This window comes from Neoarius graeffei, chromosome 6 (genome assembly GCF_027579695.1).
Source record: "Neoarius graeffei isolate fNeoGra1 chromosome 6, fNeoGra1.pri, whole genome shotgun sequence".
NCBI lineage: Eukaryota > Metazoa > Chordata > Actinopteri > Siluriformes > Ariidae > Neoarius > Neoarius graeffei.
In genome coordinates, this window is record NC_083574.1 from 454735 (window position 1) to 467290 (window position 12556).

General features: G+C 39.9%; 1 protein-coding gene across 3 annotated transcripts in view; it reads left to right on the top strand.

Annotated features, from left to right (window-relative positions):
• Window positions 1-12556, top strand: part of cntn5 (contactin 5) — a 266463-nt gene that overhangs the window by 204931 nt on the left and 48976 nt on the right. For all 3 annotated transcript variants that reach the window (XM_060923112.1, XM_060923113.1, XM_060923114.1), the window contains one exon: window positions 12420-12556. This exon is cut by the window's right edge and continues 8 nt beyond it. In XM_060923112.1, the coding sequence (XP_060779095.1) occupies window positions 12420-12556 (137 nt within the window). The remainder of the gene's footprint in view (window positions 1-12419) is intronic.

A 12556-nucleotide genomic window follows, 5' to 3' on the forward strand; every position in this document is an offset into this window, starting at 1 on the left:
GGGTTTTCACGCCTAAACCACAGAAGTTCATACAAGGTTATACTGTAGAAACCCTAATGAGGCTGAGGTGACAATCTACTTTAAAAAAAATGTTAGAAAAATTACATTGGGGCGATTTTCTAATATTCTTATGCGGCTATTGAAAAAATGTATGGTCCAATGGGGGGGGGGGTGTTACGGGCACCCCAGGGCTCCCCCACCTGACGCCCCGGCTCATGTTCAAATCTCTAAAAAACATCAACACCTGGTCAGGCTCAGTGCTTCATAACACTCATTACATTTACAAACACAACATTTTCCAGTTTATTTTCCTTACTGTGGAAAATGATGTGAACTGACTGAGCTGTTTCCATGGCTAATGAAATGGAGATTCCACTCACATTCCCGTTTCCATGCAGCCGTACACACTCCCACTGTCATGTTGGTTTGTGTAAAATGTAAACAGGTGAGAGGTCGCGGGTCACAAACTGCTGTGTAGTCTCACGTTCTGAATGCACTGTGTACACGTCTAAAGAACGCGCCTCACACCTGAAGAACATCAACACATCCCTCACACCTTCATTGGAAAATCTTCAATTCAGAAGTCAAGTCAAGATTGTTTGTATCGCGCTTTTAACAATAAACATTGTTGCAAAGCAACTTTACAGAATTTGAACGACTTAAAACATGAGCTAATTTTATCCCTAATCTATCCCCAATGATGAAGCCTGTGGTGACGGTGGCAGGAAAAACTCCCTCAGACGACATGAGGAAGAAACCTCGAGAGGAACCAGACTGAAAAGGGAACCCATCCTCATTTGGGCAACAACAGACAGCCTGACTATAACATTAACAGTTTTAACATGAAGTCAGTTTCGTTGATGCTATAAACCCCCCACCGACAGAAACCCGAGGGCAAAACCATTCATGACAACTGCAGTCCCAAAGTCAGCAAGTCAACTGTAGTCCTCAGCCACAAAAGCACCACTGCAAGAGTCCAGAGTGTCCTCCAGGTGCGACCCCCAACTGTCCTCATGGGGGCGTCCTCCACAGGAGCGACGTGATGAGACTCCGACCAGACACAGGGCACCAGGATGGATCAGGCAGGTCCGAGGAGCAGAAGAGGTTCAGCATCTCGATCTCAGGACCGACATGTAACTCAGAGGGACAGATTGGAGGGGGGAGAGAGAGAAAACACAGGTGGTTAGGTATGCCCAATGTCACCTGAATAAGTAGGAACAGTATACATATTGCACCGAGTACAAGCAGGGACTCCGGCAACTAACTATGACAGCATCACTAAAAGGGGAGCGCCAGAAGGTAACACAGGCATGAGGGGCCCCGGGACATAAAGCAGCAGCCACTACACCATCAACAAACTCGAGTGAGCAAGCGAGTGGGGACTGACAGCATCCATACATCCCAGTTTACCAAAACACTCAGAACAGGGATACATTCGGAATCTGATGTTTACATTATGACCCACGTCACACTGTGTATAACTTTATACTTATATTCAGGACATGTCATGGACTGGACACCATTTTTCGCATTATATTTAAAAATAGAAATTAATTCAGCACCAAATCTTTTTATAGATAAATCATGGTGCTGTTCCTCTGTTTCTCCATAAACAGGTTTGGAAATTTGTACATGATGACACTCCTCAGAGTTTACACACAGTGTTATCCATTTATTTGGCATTTCTGGGTCAGTCACAGGACACACACACACACACACACACACACTTGGACTCATGCTGGTGTAGCCAGAGGTTCAACCATGTGTTTTATGATGGACATTAGACATGATAACATTTCAGACATTTGTCTGTGTGTGTGTGTGTGTGTGTGTGTGTGTGTGTGTGTGTGTGTGTGTGTGTGTGTGTGTGTGTGTGTGTACCCCCATCCTATTGCCTCATGGGTAAAATGGCACTATAACACACTCCGTCATTGAGGTCAGTTCGTCCCAGCAGATGGTTTCTTTCCAGAACGTTCACTAACATCAAAACCCAATCATCTGATCTTCCAGCCATGATACAAAGATAAATACAGAATATACTCTGTGTGTGTGTGTGTGTGTGTGTTATCTGATGTTGTGTAATTCACCTGATGTTTGCTGATTGACCGTTTTGCTTCTGTTCTCTGTCTGACCATCAAACGCCATGTCTGTGATAAACCAAGTCATGTCGAGTTCACAGGTGTGTCATATCTGTCAGTACACACACACACACACACACACACACACACACACACACACACACACACACACACACACACACTGTGTTCATAAGCTCTGCACCACTGTTCTTGTAATAAACCTCACACTTCAGCTTTCATTCTCAATAATAATAATAATAATAATAATAATAGAACCTAAATTTTTAATTAATGTGGATCTGAAGTCTGGATGATGTTCTAACATTTACTTCACTGTCACTTCACTTGTTTTTTTTTTTTTATCAACATTGAATAAAATAAAGTTGTAATAAAATGTACAGTATGGTAATTAACACAGATAGTTTCAGTCATGAAATCAATTGTCACTTTAATTAACTGTTTATTATTTATTTAAGATTAAAATCAGTCCAAAATTTAAACATTAATCAGGAAAAGTGTTTACTTACAGTACTAATTCTTTTGGAATTTCAGCTCAGTGTGTTAAACTCACGCTGTAACAGTGATGTACAGTGGTGCTTGAAAGTTTGTGAACCCTTTAGAATTTTCTATATTTCTGCATAAATATGACCTAAAACATCATCAGATTTTCACACAAGTCCTAAAAGTAGATAAAGAGAACCCAGTTAAACAAATGAGACAAAAATATTATACTTGGTCATTTATTTATTGAGGAAAATGATCCAATATTACATATCTGTGAGTGGCAAAAGTATGTGAACCTCTAGGATTAGCAGTTAATTTGAAGGTGAAATTAGAGTCAGGTGTTTTCAATCAATGGGATGACAATCAGGTGTGAGTGGGCACCCTGTTTTATTTAAAGAACAGGGATCTATCAAAGTCTGATCTTCACAACACATGTTTGTGGAAGTGTATCATGGCACGAACAAAGGAGATTTCTGAGGACCTCAGAAAAAGTGTTGTTGATGCTCATCAGGCTGGAAAAGATTACAAAACCATCTCTAAAGAGTTTGGACTCCACCAATCCACAGTCAGACAGATTGTGTACAAATGGAGGAAATTCAAGACCATTGTTACCCTCCCCAGGAGTGGTCGACCAACAAAGATCACTCCAAGAGCAAGGCGTGTAATAGTCGGCGAGGTCACAAAGGACCCCAGGGTAACTTCTAAGCAACTGAAGGCCTGAGACATTGGCTAATGTTAATGTTCATGAGTCCACCATCAGGAGAACACTGAACAACAATGGTGTGCATGGCAGGGTTGCAAGGAGAAAGCCACTGCTCTCCAAAAAGAACATTGCTGCTCATCTGCAGTTTGCTAAAGATCACGTGGACAAGCCAGAAGGCTATTGGAAAAATGTTTTGTGGATGGATGAGACCAAAATAGAACTTTTTGGTTTAAATGAGAAGCATTATGTTTGGAGAAAGGAAAACACTGCATTCCAGCATAAGAACCTTATCCCATCTGTGAAACATGGTGGTGGTAGTATCATGGTTTGGGCCTGTTTTGCTGCATCTGGGCCAGGACGGCTTGCCATCATTGATGGAACAATGAATTCTGAATTACACCAGTGAATTCTAAAGGAAAATGTCAGGACATCTGTCCATGAACTGAATCTCAAGAGAAGGTGGGTCATGCAGCAAGACAACGACCCTAAGCACACAAGTCGTTCTACCAAAGAATGGTTAAAGGAGAATAAAGTGAATGTTTTGGAATGGCCAAGTCAAAGTCCTGACCTTAATCCAATGGAAATGTTGTGGAAGGACCTGAAGCGAGCAGTTCATGTGAGGAAACCCACCAACATCCCAGAGTTGAAGCTGTTCTGTATGGAGGAACGGGCTAAAATTCCTCCAAGCCGGTGTGCAGGACTGATCAACAGTTACCGCAAACGTTTAGTTGCAGTTATTGCTGCACAAGGGGTCACACCAGATACTGAAAGCAAAGGGTCACATACTTTTGCCACTCACAGATATGTAATATTGGATCATTTTCCTCAATAAATAAATGACCAAGTATAATATTTTTGTCTCATTTGTTTAACTGGGTTCTCTTTATCTACTTTTAGGACTTGTGTGAAAATCTGATGATGTTTTAGGTCATATTTATGCAGAAATATAGAAAATTCTAAAGGGTTCACAAACTTTCAAGCACCACTGTAATGTCGGGTGAAAGAAAGTTTCACACAGTTCTTGGTCTCAAAAGTTTTTCACATAAAAAACACAAACACATTTAAAGATAAATAAAAGTTGTGGAATGCACCGTGTCATTCAAAGAACTGTTCCATATCACAGAGACCGAGAGAAGAGAACCTTAAATTAATCACAAAGAAAAGGTGAACAAAGACAGAAAACCCTGTGAATCCGACTGACACAAATTACATCCAGATCCCCATCCGATCTTCTCCAAGGAATCAGACTCGGGAATCAGACTCAGTCTTCATGGCACTGAGGTGACTCACATGTCACAGGAAACACACGACTCGATCTTCCTGATGACGCTGCTCACTCGTCTCTGTGCTGAAGTAATAATTTTGAAATTGTGGCTACGTTCAGTCTGGATTTGACCTCTAGCCAAATATTTTGCAGTTCGGCCCTCCCATTCAGTCAGTAAATCCATATTATCATATCATATGATGTAAGATCTAGATAAACGAGACTATTCTGGAAAAAAACCGATAGAACATGTAGGGCCTTTACAATGAACAGGATAGTGAAAATTAAAGGCAGTGAAATTTTCCTGAAAATAATCTGGGGTTCATTTTAACACCAGCGGCTGTAGAAACATCAGTAAAGAGACAGAAGATGAATAAATAATAAACACTTTGTGATGTGAAATTTTGGAGAAATAATAAACGCTGAGGTGGTGTGAGGAAGCAGAGTTACTGAAACCACACTGCTGATTATAAACTGATTATTTTCCTCGAACAGCACATCCCCAAGTGTTTTATTCCTGATCATAATTTGTATTCATTCATAGTCACATTGAAGTTTTAGTTCCTGTTCTCGTTTACGTTATCACAGCGATAAACAGTCTTTCCCTCAGCAGTCTCTATTCTCTCTGAAGGTTCATAAAAAACGAACTCACAGCTCGTTCACAAAACTGTACAGAAGTGTAAACTCCTCCGTCCTGAAGACGTCAGAAAACTGAAACCTCCAGCTTCACCTCTGACTGTTACACAGCGCTCACACTGGAGACTCCTTACAGAGACCACACACACACACACACACACCCCTGTGAATGAGCCGTTACTATAGAAACCATAACATATCCAAGATGGCAGCACTCTGTTTTCTCGTCCGATCTGCTGTCAAATTTGTTGCCTCGTTTGTCTAAATGTTATATGTTTTTACATTTTGCGCGACACTCAAAATCACAATTTTAAGTTTGGATAAAATCATACATGTTTTGATAGACTTTTAGTTACCTGCAACCTGCTGCGTTGGGAGAAGCTAAGGCTAAAATTTAAGGCTACCTGTAGCACTATACTGGGCCGCCAACATTAATCAACACGTACTTCTTGTCGGTAATTCGGCGATTGGAAAGTCGCTGTTGTTCCCTGAAGGTCTTCCTGGATTACAAACTTGTGGAGCTCGGGGATTACCGTGACTGTGAGGGCAGCTGCAGCTCAGGTTGGTGATTTTCGCCTTTTTTCCTGGGCTTGTGGGCTGTCTGCCTGTTGAGCTGCATCGGGTCATCAGCACCAGTCGGTTACTCGCTCCGGAAAGCGAACGACAACCGATTGGAAAGTCGTAGTTGTTGGATACTGGGCTTGCTGGGGCCCGTGGGTTATCGTGGCAGCGGGACACTTGCAGTTAAGGTTGGTGATTTTTTTTGCCTCATCTGAATTCTCCAGCTGCGTATTTCCCACGTTCTCGCGCTGCTGTTGGCTTTGTCTGCTGTCTGCTCCTCCGCAGAGAGGAGGGGGGTGTCTGTACGACTTCCATAACATCACGGCACGAGCATCATGAAGGTACTGTTTTTTTATGTAGTTATCCACATTTTTGGGCTATGGGACTCTTCAGGGAATTCAGAAGGCAACGCAAGTGTCTTGATGCATCTTCACATGCATCTCCCATCAAAACACACGGACACCCTGTTTATATCTTGGGTGACTAGTCTTACGACATTGGATATTGTGCCAAAGATCTCATTCATCTTTGCTATTATGCCTGAGAGCATAGCCTTTCCATCTAAGTCTGTATTGTACTCTCCAAACAAACAGTGTAGTCCCCCATTAAAAAATTTAAGGCAACGATTTCTGGTGATGTTGTTGCTTTTATTGGCCGGAATAAATCCAAATCCTGGCCCTGCTGAAATTGTTCTTACTCCTCTGGAATTTTCAAGTCGGTCAGGCCTGGGGATTGTGCATTTAAATGTTCGCAGTTTATTGCCAAAATTGGACCAAGTACAGATTTGGGCCAACACGACCAAAGCAGATATCTTGGTTATCTCTGAGACGTGGCTTAAAAAATCCATATCAAATCACGATATTGCCTTGGTAGGGTATAACGTATTCCGAACTGATCGTAAAAGTAAAGGGGGCGGGGTTGCATTGTATATTAAGTCAAACTTGCACGCATCTGTTCTTAAATCAGTTTCTCTTCCTAAACAGTTTGAATTGTTGGCTATTGATCTGGAATATGGAAAGGATTGTCACTTGTGTTTAGTCGGCTGCTATAGACCACCTGCAGCTATTAGTGATGCTCTATCCTCATTATCGGCTGTCTTAACTGACCTACTGACCAAGGATTTTGTTTTATTGGGCGATTTAAATTGGGACTGGATGTCAACGAACTCAGATCAGTTCAAAGCCTTTTGTGACTCTGTGAATCTCACTCAACTGATTGAATCATCTACACGACTTAATCATAAGAATCCCAGCAAGTCCAGTTTATTAGATGTTATACTCACAAATAAACCCCATAAGTATTCTCATATTGGGGTTTTTCCTGATGATGTCAGTGATCACTGTGCGATAGTTGCTATAAGAAACTGCAAAATTCCCAAAGCAAAACCTAGGATTGTTATAAAGAGGAACTTTAAGCTGTTTGATATGCAAGGCTTTTTGCACGATCTGTTTTTAGCTGACTGGGACAGGATATTGTTAATACCTGATGTGTCCATTGCTTGGCAGTATTTCCACACCTTGTTTCAGAAAATTGTGAACAGGCATGCACCTGTTAAGAAATTCAGAGTAAAAGGCCGTGATAATTCATGGTTTTCGAATGAATTATCTGAACTTATTCATGAAAGAAATTTGGCCTGGGCCACAGCCAGGAAGTCGGACTCAGAAAGGGATTGGGTAGCTTTTAGAGCATTGAGAAATAAATGCACAGCACTGATACGCAGATTAAAATCTGATTATTATCTAAATGAAACTTCACAAAATATTAATAATCCTCTTAAATTTTGGAAAACTATAAAGTCTCTTTCTCCTTTGACATTATGTAATGACTTTCCTGATTATATTTTATTAAATGATCAGTCTATTACAAATAAGCTTGATATTGTAAATAGTTTTAATAAGCATTTTATTTCTTCAGGGTCAATTTTTAAAGAATCTTCTGTGAGTGATGCACTAAACTTATCTCCTCCTTTGAGAAGAAATGGTCCTATATTTAGCTTTTCAGCCATCACAAGAAATGAGGTTGTAAAGGCCCTAAAAAATCTGGATGTTAAGAAGTCTGCAGGGCCTGATGAAATTGAGCCTTATTTCTTAAAATTAGCTGCGGAGATTATTGCTGGGCCACTGTCTTATATTTTCAATTTATCACTAGAACAGAATGTTGTCCCGGATGTCTGGAAATCTGCTTTGGTTGTACCCCTGCTGAAAGGTGGCGATCCAACCATTTTAGATAATTATAGACCAATATCTAAGCTGTCAATTATTGCCAAAATTCTTGAATCTATTGTTAGTGAACAACTAAAGGATTTTCTGGTTAGTAAATGCATTCTGTCTAAGTTTCAGTCAGGCTTTAGAAAGAACCATAGTACAGTAACTGCTACTATGAAAGTTTTAAATGATGTCATTTGTGCGTTAGATTGTGGAAAATCCTGTGCTGCAGTTTTTATTGATTTGACTAAAGCCTTTGATACTGTCAATCATAGGATCCTTTTATCACGTCTTTACAGTATTGGTCTTTCAGAGTCCACAGTAGGTTGGATTTCTAACTACCTAAATGATAGGACCCAGAGGGTACAAATTAAGGGGTTACTTTCTGACAGGCTTAATGTTGACACTGGAGTGCCACAGGGGTCTATTTTGGGCCCCCTGCTATTTACATTATATATTAATAATCTTGGTGATAATTTATCTGATGCAAGTATACACTTATATGCAGATGATACTGTAATTTATTGTTCTGCACCCTCTATTGACAGGTGCATTTTAAAGCTGCAGGAAGCATTTGTAAGGGTTCAGCACAATCTTTTATCACTGAAATTGGTATTAAATGATAAGAAAACTAAATATATGATCTTTTCAAGGAGCCGGAAGTGTATTTCTTCTATACCAACTTTTTATACGCTGCAGGGCAGATCCATAGAATTGGTCTCCTCCTACAAATATTTAGGCTTTGTGTTGGAGGAAGATCTATCTTTTAAACTCCATGTAAAACAATTGCTTTTTAAGCTAAGATTAAAATTGGGGTTTTATTATCGCAATAGTGCTTGCTTTTCTCAGTCTGCCAGAAGAAAGTTGGTAGAAGCTACATTTTTACCTGTTCTAGATTATGGGGATATTTTTTATAGAAACACCACTAAGGCACTTTTACAATCTTTAGATTCTGTTTATCATTCCGCGTTAAGATTTATATCTCGTAAAAATCACTCTACGCACCACTGTGTACTGTATAATCTAGTAGGCTGGCCATCATTACATATTAGACGGCATAAGCATTGGCTCCTCTTTGTATATAAGGCGATACTTGGTCAGTTTCCTTTGTATATCTGTAGTCTTTTATCTTGTAGCAATCAAGGGTATAATCTACGCTCAAGTAGTTACATTCTTTTAAATGTCCCTAAAATGAAGACAGAATTTGGTAAAACTGCTTTTAGTTATTGTGCCTCAGCTGCGTGGAATGAGATTCAAAAATCACTCAGACTTGCTAGTTTTATGTCTGTCAACGAATTCAAATTTTATCTTAATCATACATTCAATACTGTTTGCACTTGTTGTTAATTTTTGATCTTGTTTTATGTATTTACTTAACTATACATTGTTTTCTATGTATTTACTATACCACACATGCAAAATTGTTTGCACTTGTTTTATTTTTGATTTTGTTTTATGTATTTTCTTTTGTATTGTATTCTATATTTTATATTTTATTTTTTCTGTTTTTTTTGTATCTTGTGTGTTGTAATGTGTGCTGCTGCCTTGGCCAGGGCTCACTTGTAAAAGAGATATTTATCTCAATGTGATTTTGTTTCCCTGGTTAAACAAAGGTAAATAAAATAAAATAAATATCAGAGCGAGTACATTATATATAAACCTGCACTACAGTCAGAGATGCTGTTAGAGAGAATTAATCAACACCTTCTGACCAATCAGGTGTGTGCTGTAGGTGTGGAAAACTTGTTGTGAGATGGCACACGGATTTTATGCACTTCGGATGATTCAGGACAGTGATTCAATTCAATCTTGAGAACTGCAACACTAATGATAAGCGGTGCCTTTTTTTTTTTTTTACTTCGACTCGATCCAGCCAAAGATCAGCTCGAGTAAGTGTAAATATTTCTTCTATTTCTGATGAGCAGATCGGTTGATATGTGTGCGCTGTAGTGCAGACACAGGAAAAATAACTGAGCAGTTTTTCCAAAGTTAAAAGTATTTTCCTCAAAAATAGTTAATCTTGCTCTATTTTGAGTTTAGAGAGTAAAATTTGGAGTTGGAGCAAAATTACAGAGTAATTGTGTAACCGAGTTGATTGTGGCTCTGAACTGAGTAAAATAGTACAAGAGTTCATTTCAAAACACACTGAATCGAGTCAGATCCCAAAATAAAGTCAAATACCAGATAAATGAAGATGTTGTAAAAAGCAGTTTTAGAACGTTGTTGGAATGTGTGAAAAGCATGACCGTACCCAATGGGACTTGACCTGATGGGATTAAGAGTTGGCAGTGGGAGGGGTTTTCACTCCTCTCGTTGAATGGAAATTTTTTACTCTTCTCATTGAATACCCCTCCCACTGCCAACTCTTTATCCCAAAACAATAGGACATACTTTTATTTTTTTGATGGCCAGTGAATTGTCCAAATCAATGGAGCAGATTTAAGTTTTTGTGCTTGATCCATTCCTGAAACTGAACAGAATCACCTCAAGTGACCAAAACGGTTCGACACAATGGGTAAGGTCATGTTTTTTCACACATTCCAACACAGTTCTAAAACTGCTTTTTACAACATCTTCATTTACAGTGCCTTGCAAAAGTATTCATACCCCTTGAACTTTTTCACATTTTTCCACCTTACAACCACGAACTTAAAACTTTTTTATTGAGATTTTATGTGATAGACCAACACAGAGTAGCACAGAATTGTGAGGTGAAATGAAAATGATAAATGGTCTTCAAAATTTTAAACAAATAAAAATCTGAAAAATGTGGTGTGCATTAGTATTCAGCCCCCCTGCGTCAATACTTTGTAGAGCCCCCTTTTGCTGCAATTACAGCTGCAAGTCTTTTGTGGTATGTCTCTACCAGCTTTGCACATCTAGACACTGAAATTTTTGCCCATTCTTCTTTGCAAAATAGCTCAAGCTCAGCCAGATTGGATGGAGAGCGTCTGTGAACAGCAATTTTCAAGTCTTGCCACAGATGCTCAATGGGATTTAGGTCTGGACTTTGACTGGGCCATTCTAACACATGAATATTCTTTGATCTAAACCATTCCATTGTAGCTCTGGCTGTATGTTTAGGGTCATTGTCTTGCTGGAAGGTGAATCTCCTTCCCAGTCTCAAGTCTTTTGCAGCCTCCAACAGGTTTTCTTCCAGGATTGCCCTGGATTTAGCTCCATCCATCTTCCCATCAACTCTGACCAGCTTCCCTGTCCCTGCTGAAGAAAAGCATCCCCATAGCATGATGCTGCCACCACCATGTTTCACAGTGGGGATGGTGTGTGCAGGGTGATGAGCAGTGTTAGTTTTCCGCCACACATAGCGCTTTGCATTTAGGCCAAAAAGTTCAACTTTGGTCTCATGTGACCAAAGCACCTTCTTCCACATGTTTGCTGTGTCCCCTACATGGCTTCTTATGCCTGTCTTTCAACAATGACTTTCTTCTTGCCACTCTTCCAAAAAGGCCAGATTTGTGGAGTGTACGACTTATAGTTGTCCTGTGCACAGATTCTCCCACCTGAGCTGTGGATTTCTGCAGCTCCTCCAGAGTGATCATGGGCCTCTTGGCTGCTTCTCTGACCAGTGCTCTCCTTGCTCGCTCTGTCAGTTTAGGTGGACGGCCATGTCTTGGTAGGTTTGCAGTTGTGCCGTCCTTTGTCCATTTTTGAATGATGGATTGAACAGTGCTTCTTGAGATGTTCAGAGCTTGGGATGTTTTTTTATAACCTAACCCTGCTTTAAACTTCTCCAGAACTTTATCCCTGACCTGTCTGGTGAGTTCTTTGGTCTTCATGATGCTGTTTGTTCTTCAGTGTTCTCTAACAAACCACTGAGGCCTTCACAGAACAAGTGTATTTATGCTGAGAGTAAATTACACACAGTAGGACTCTATTAACTAATTAGACGACTTCTGAAGGCAGTTGATTGCACTGGATTGTATTTAGAGGTATCAGAGTACAGGGGGGCTGAATACTAATGCACACCACATTTTTCAGATTTTTATTTGTTTAAAATTTTGAAGACCATTTATCATTTTCATTTCACTTCACAATTATGTGCTACTCTGTGTTGGTCTATCACATAAAATCTCAATAAAAAACTTTTAAGTTCGTGGTTGTAAGGTGGAAAAATGTGAAAAAGTTCAAGGGGTATGAATACTTTTGCAAGGCACTGTATCTGTTATTTTTTTAAGTACAGTCATGACATACAAACTACAGAGATATTATTGTAGCCAAACTTGTGCTGAATACAACAAAGTCATATGACTTTGAAAATACTGCTTAGATTTGTTGAAATTGACAAGAAAATCAAAGCGCGACAAAATCATTTGAGTGCCAGAAAATACCCTGAGACCCCAGAGGGTTAACCCTTTCAGGAAATGAATGACTGAATAAATGAGAATGGAGGGATTAATATCTCGGCCACGTATCTGATGGTGTCTACTTCTTGTTGTTTTTATTTCCAGCCTCAGCTCCCGTGTTCAGCACCAACACACTGAGCATCATCGCCACCGTGGGTAAAGACATCTCTCTGGAGTGCAGACCTCGAGCTTCACCCAAACCCAGAATCACCTGGAGGAAAGGAGACAGAAAACTGCTGAGC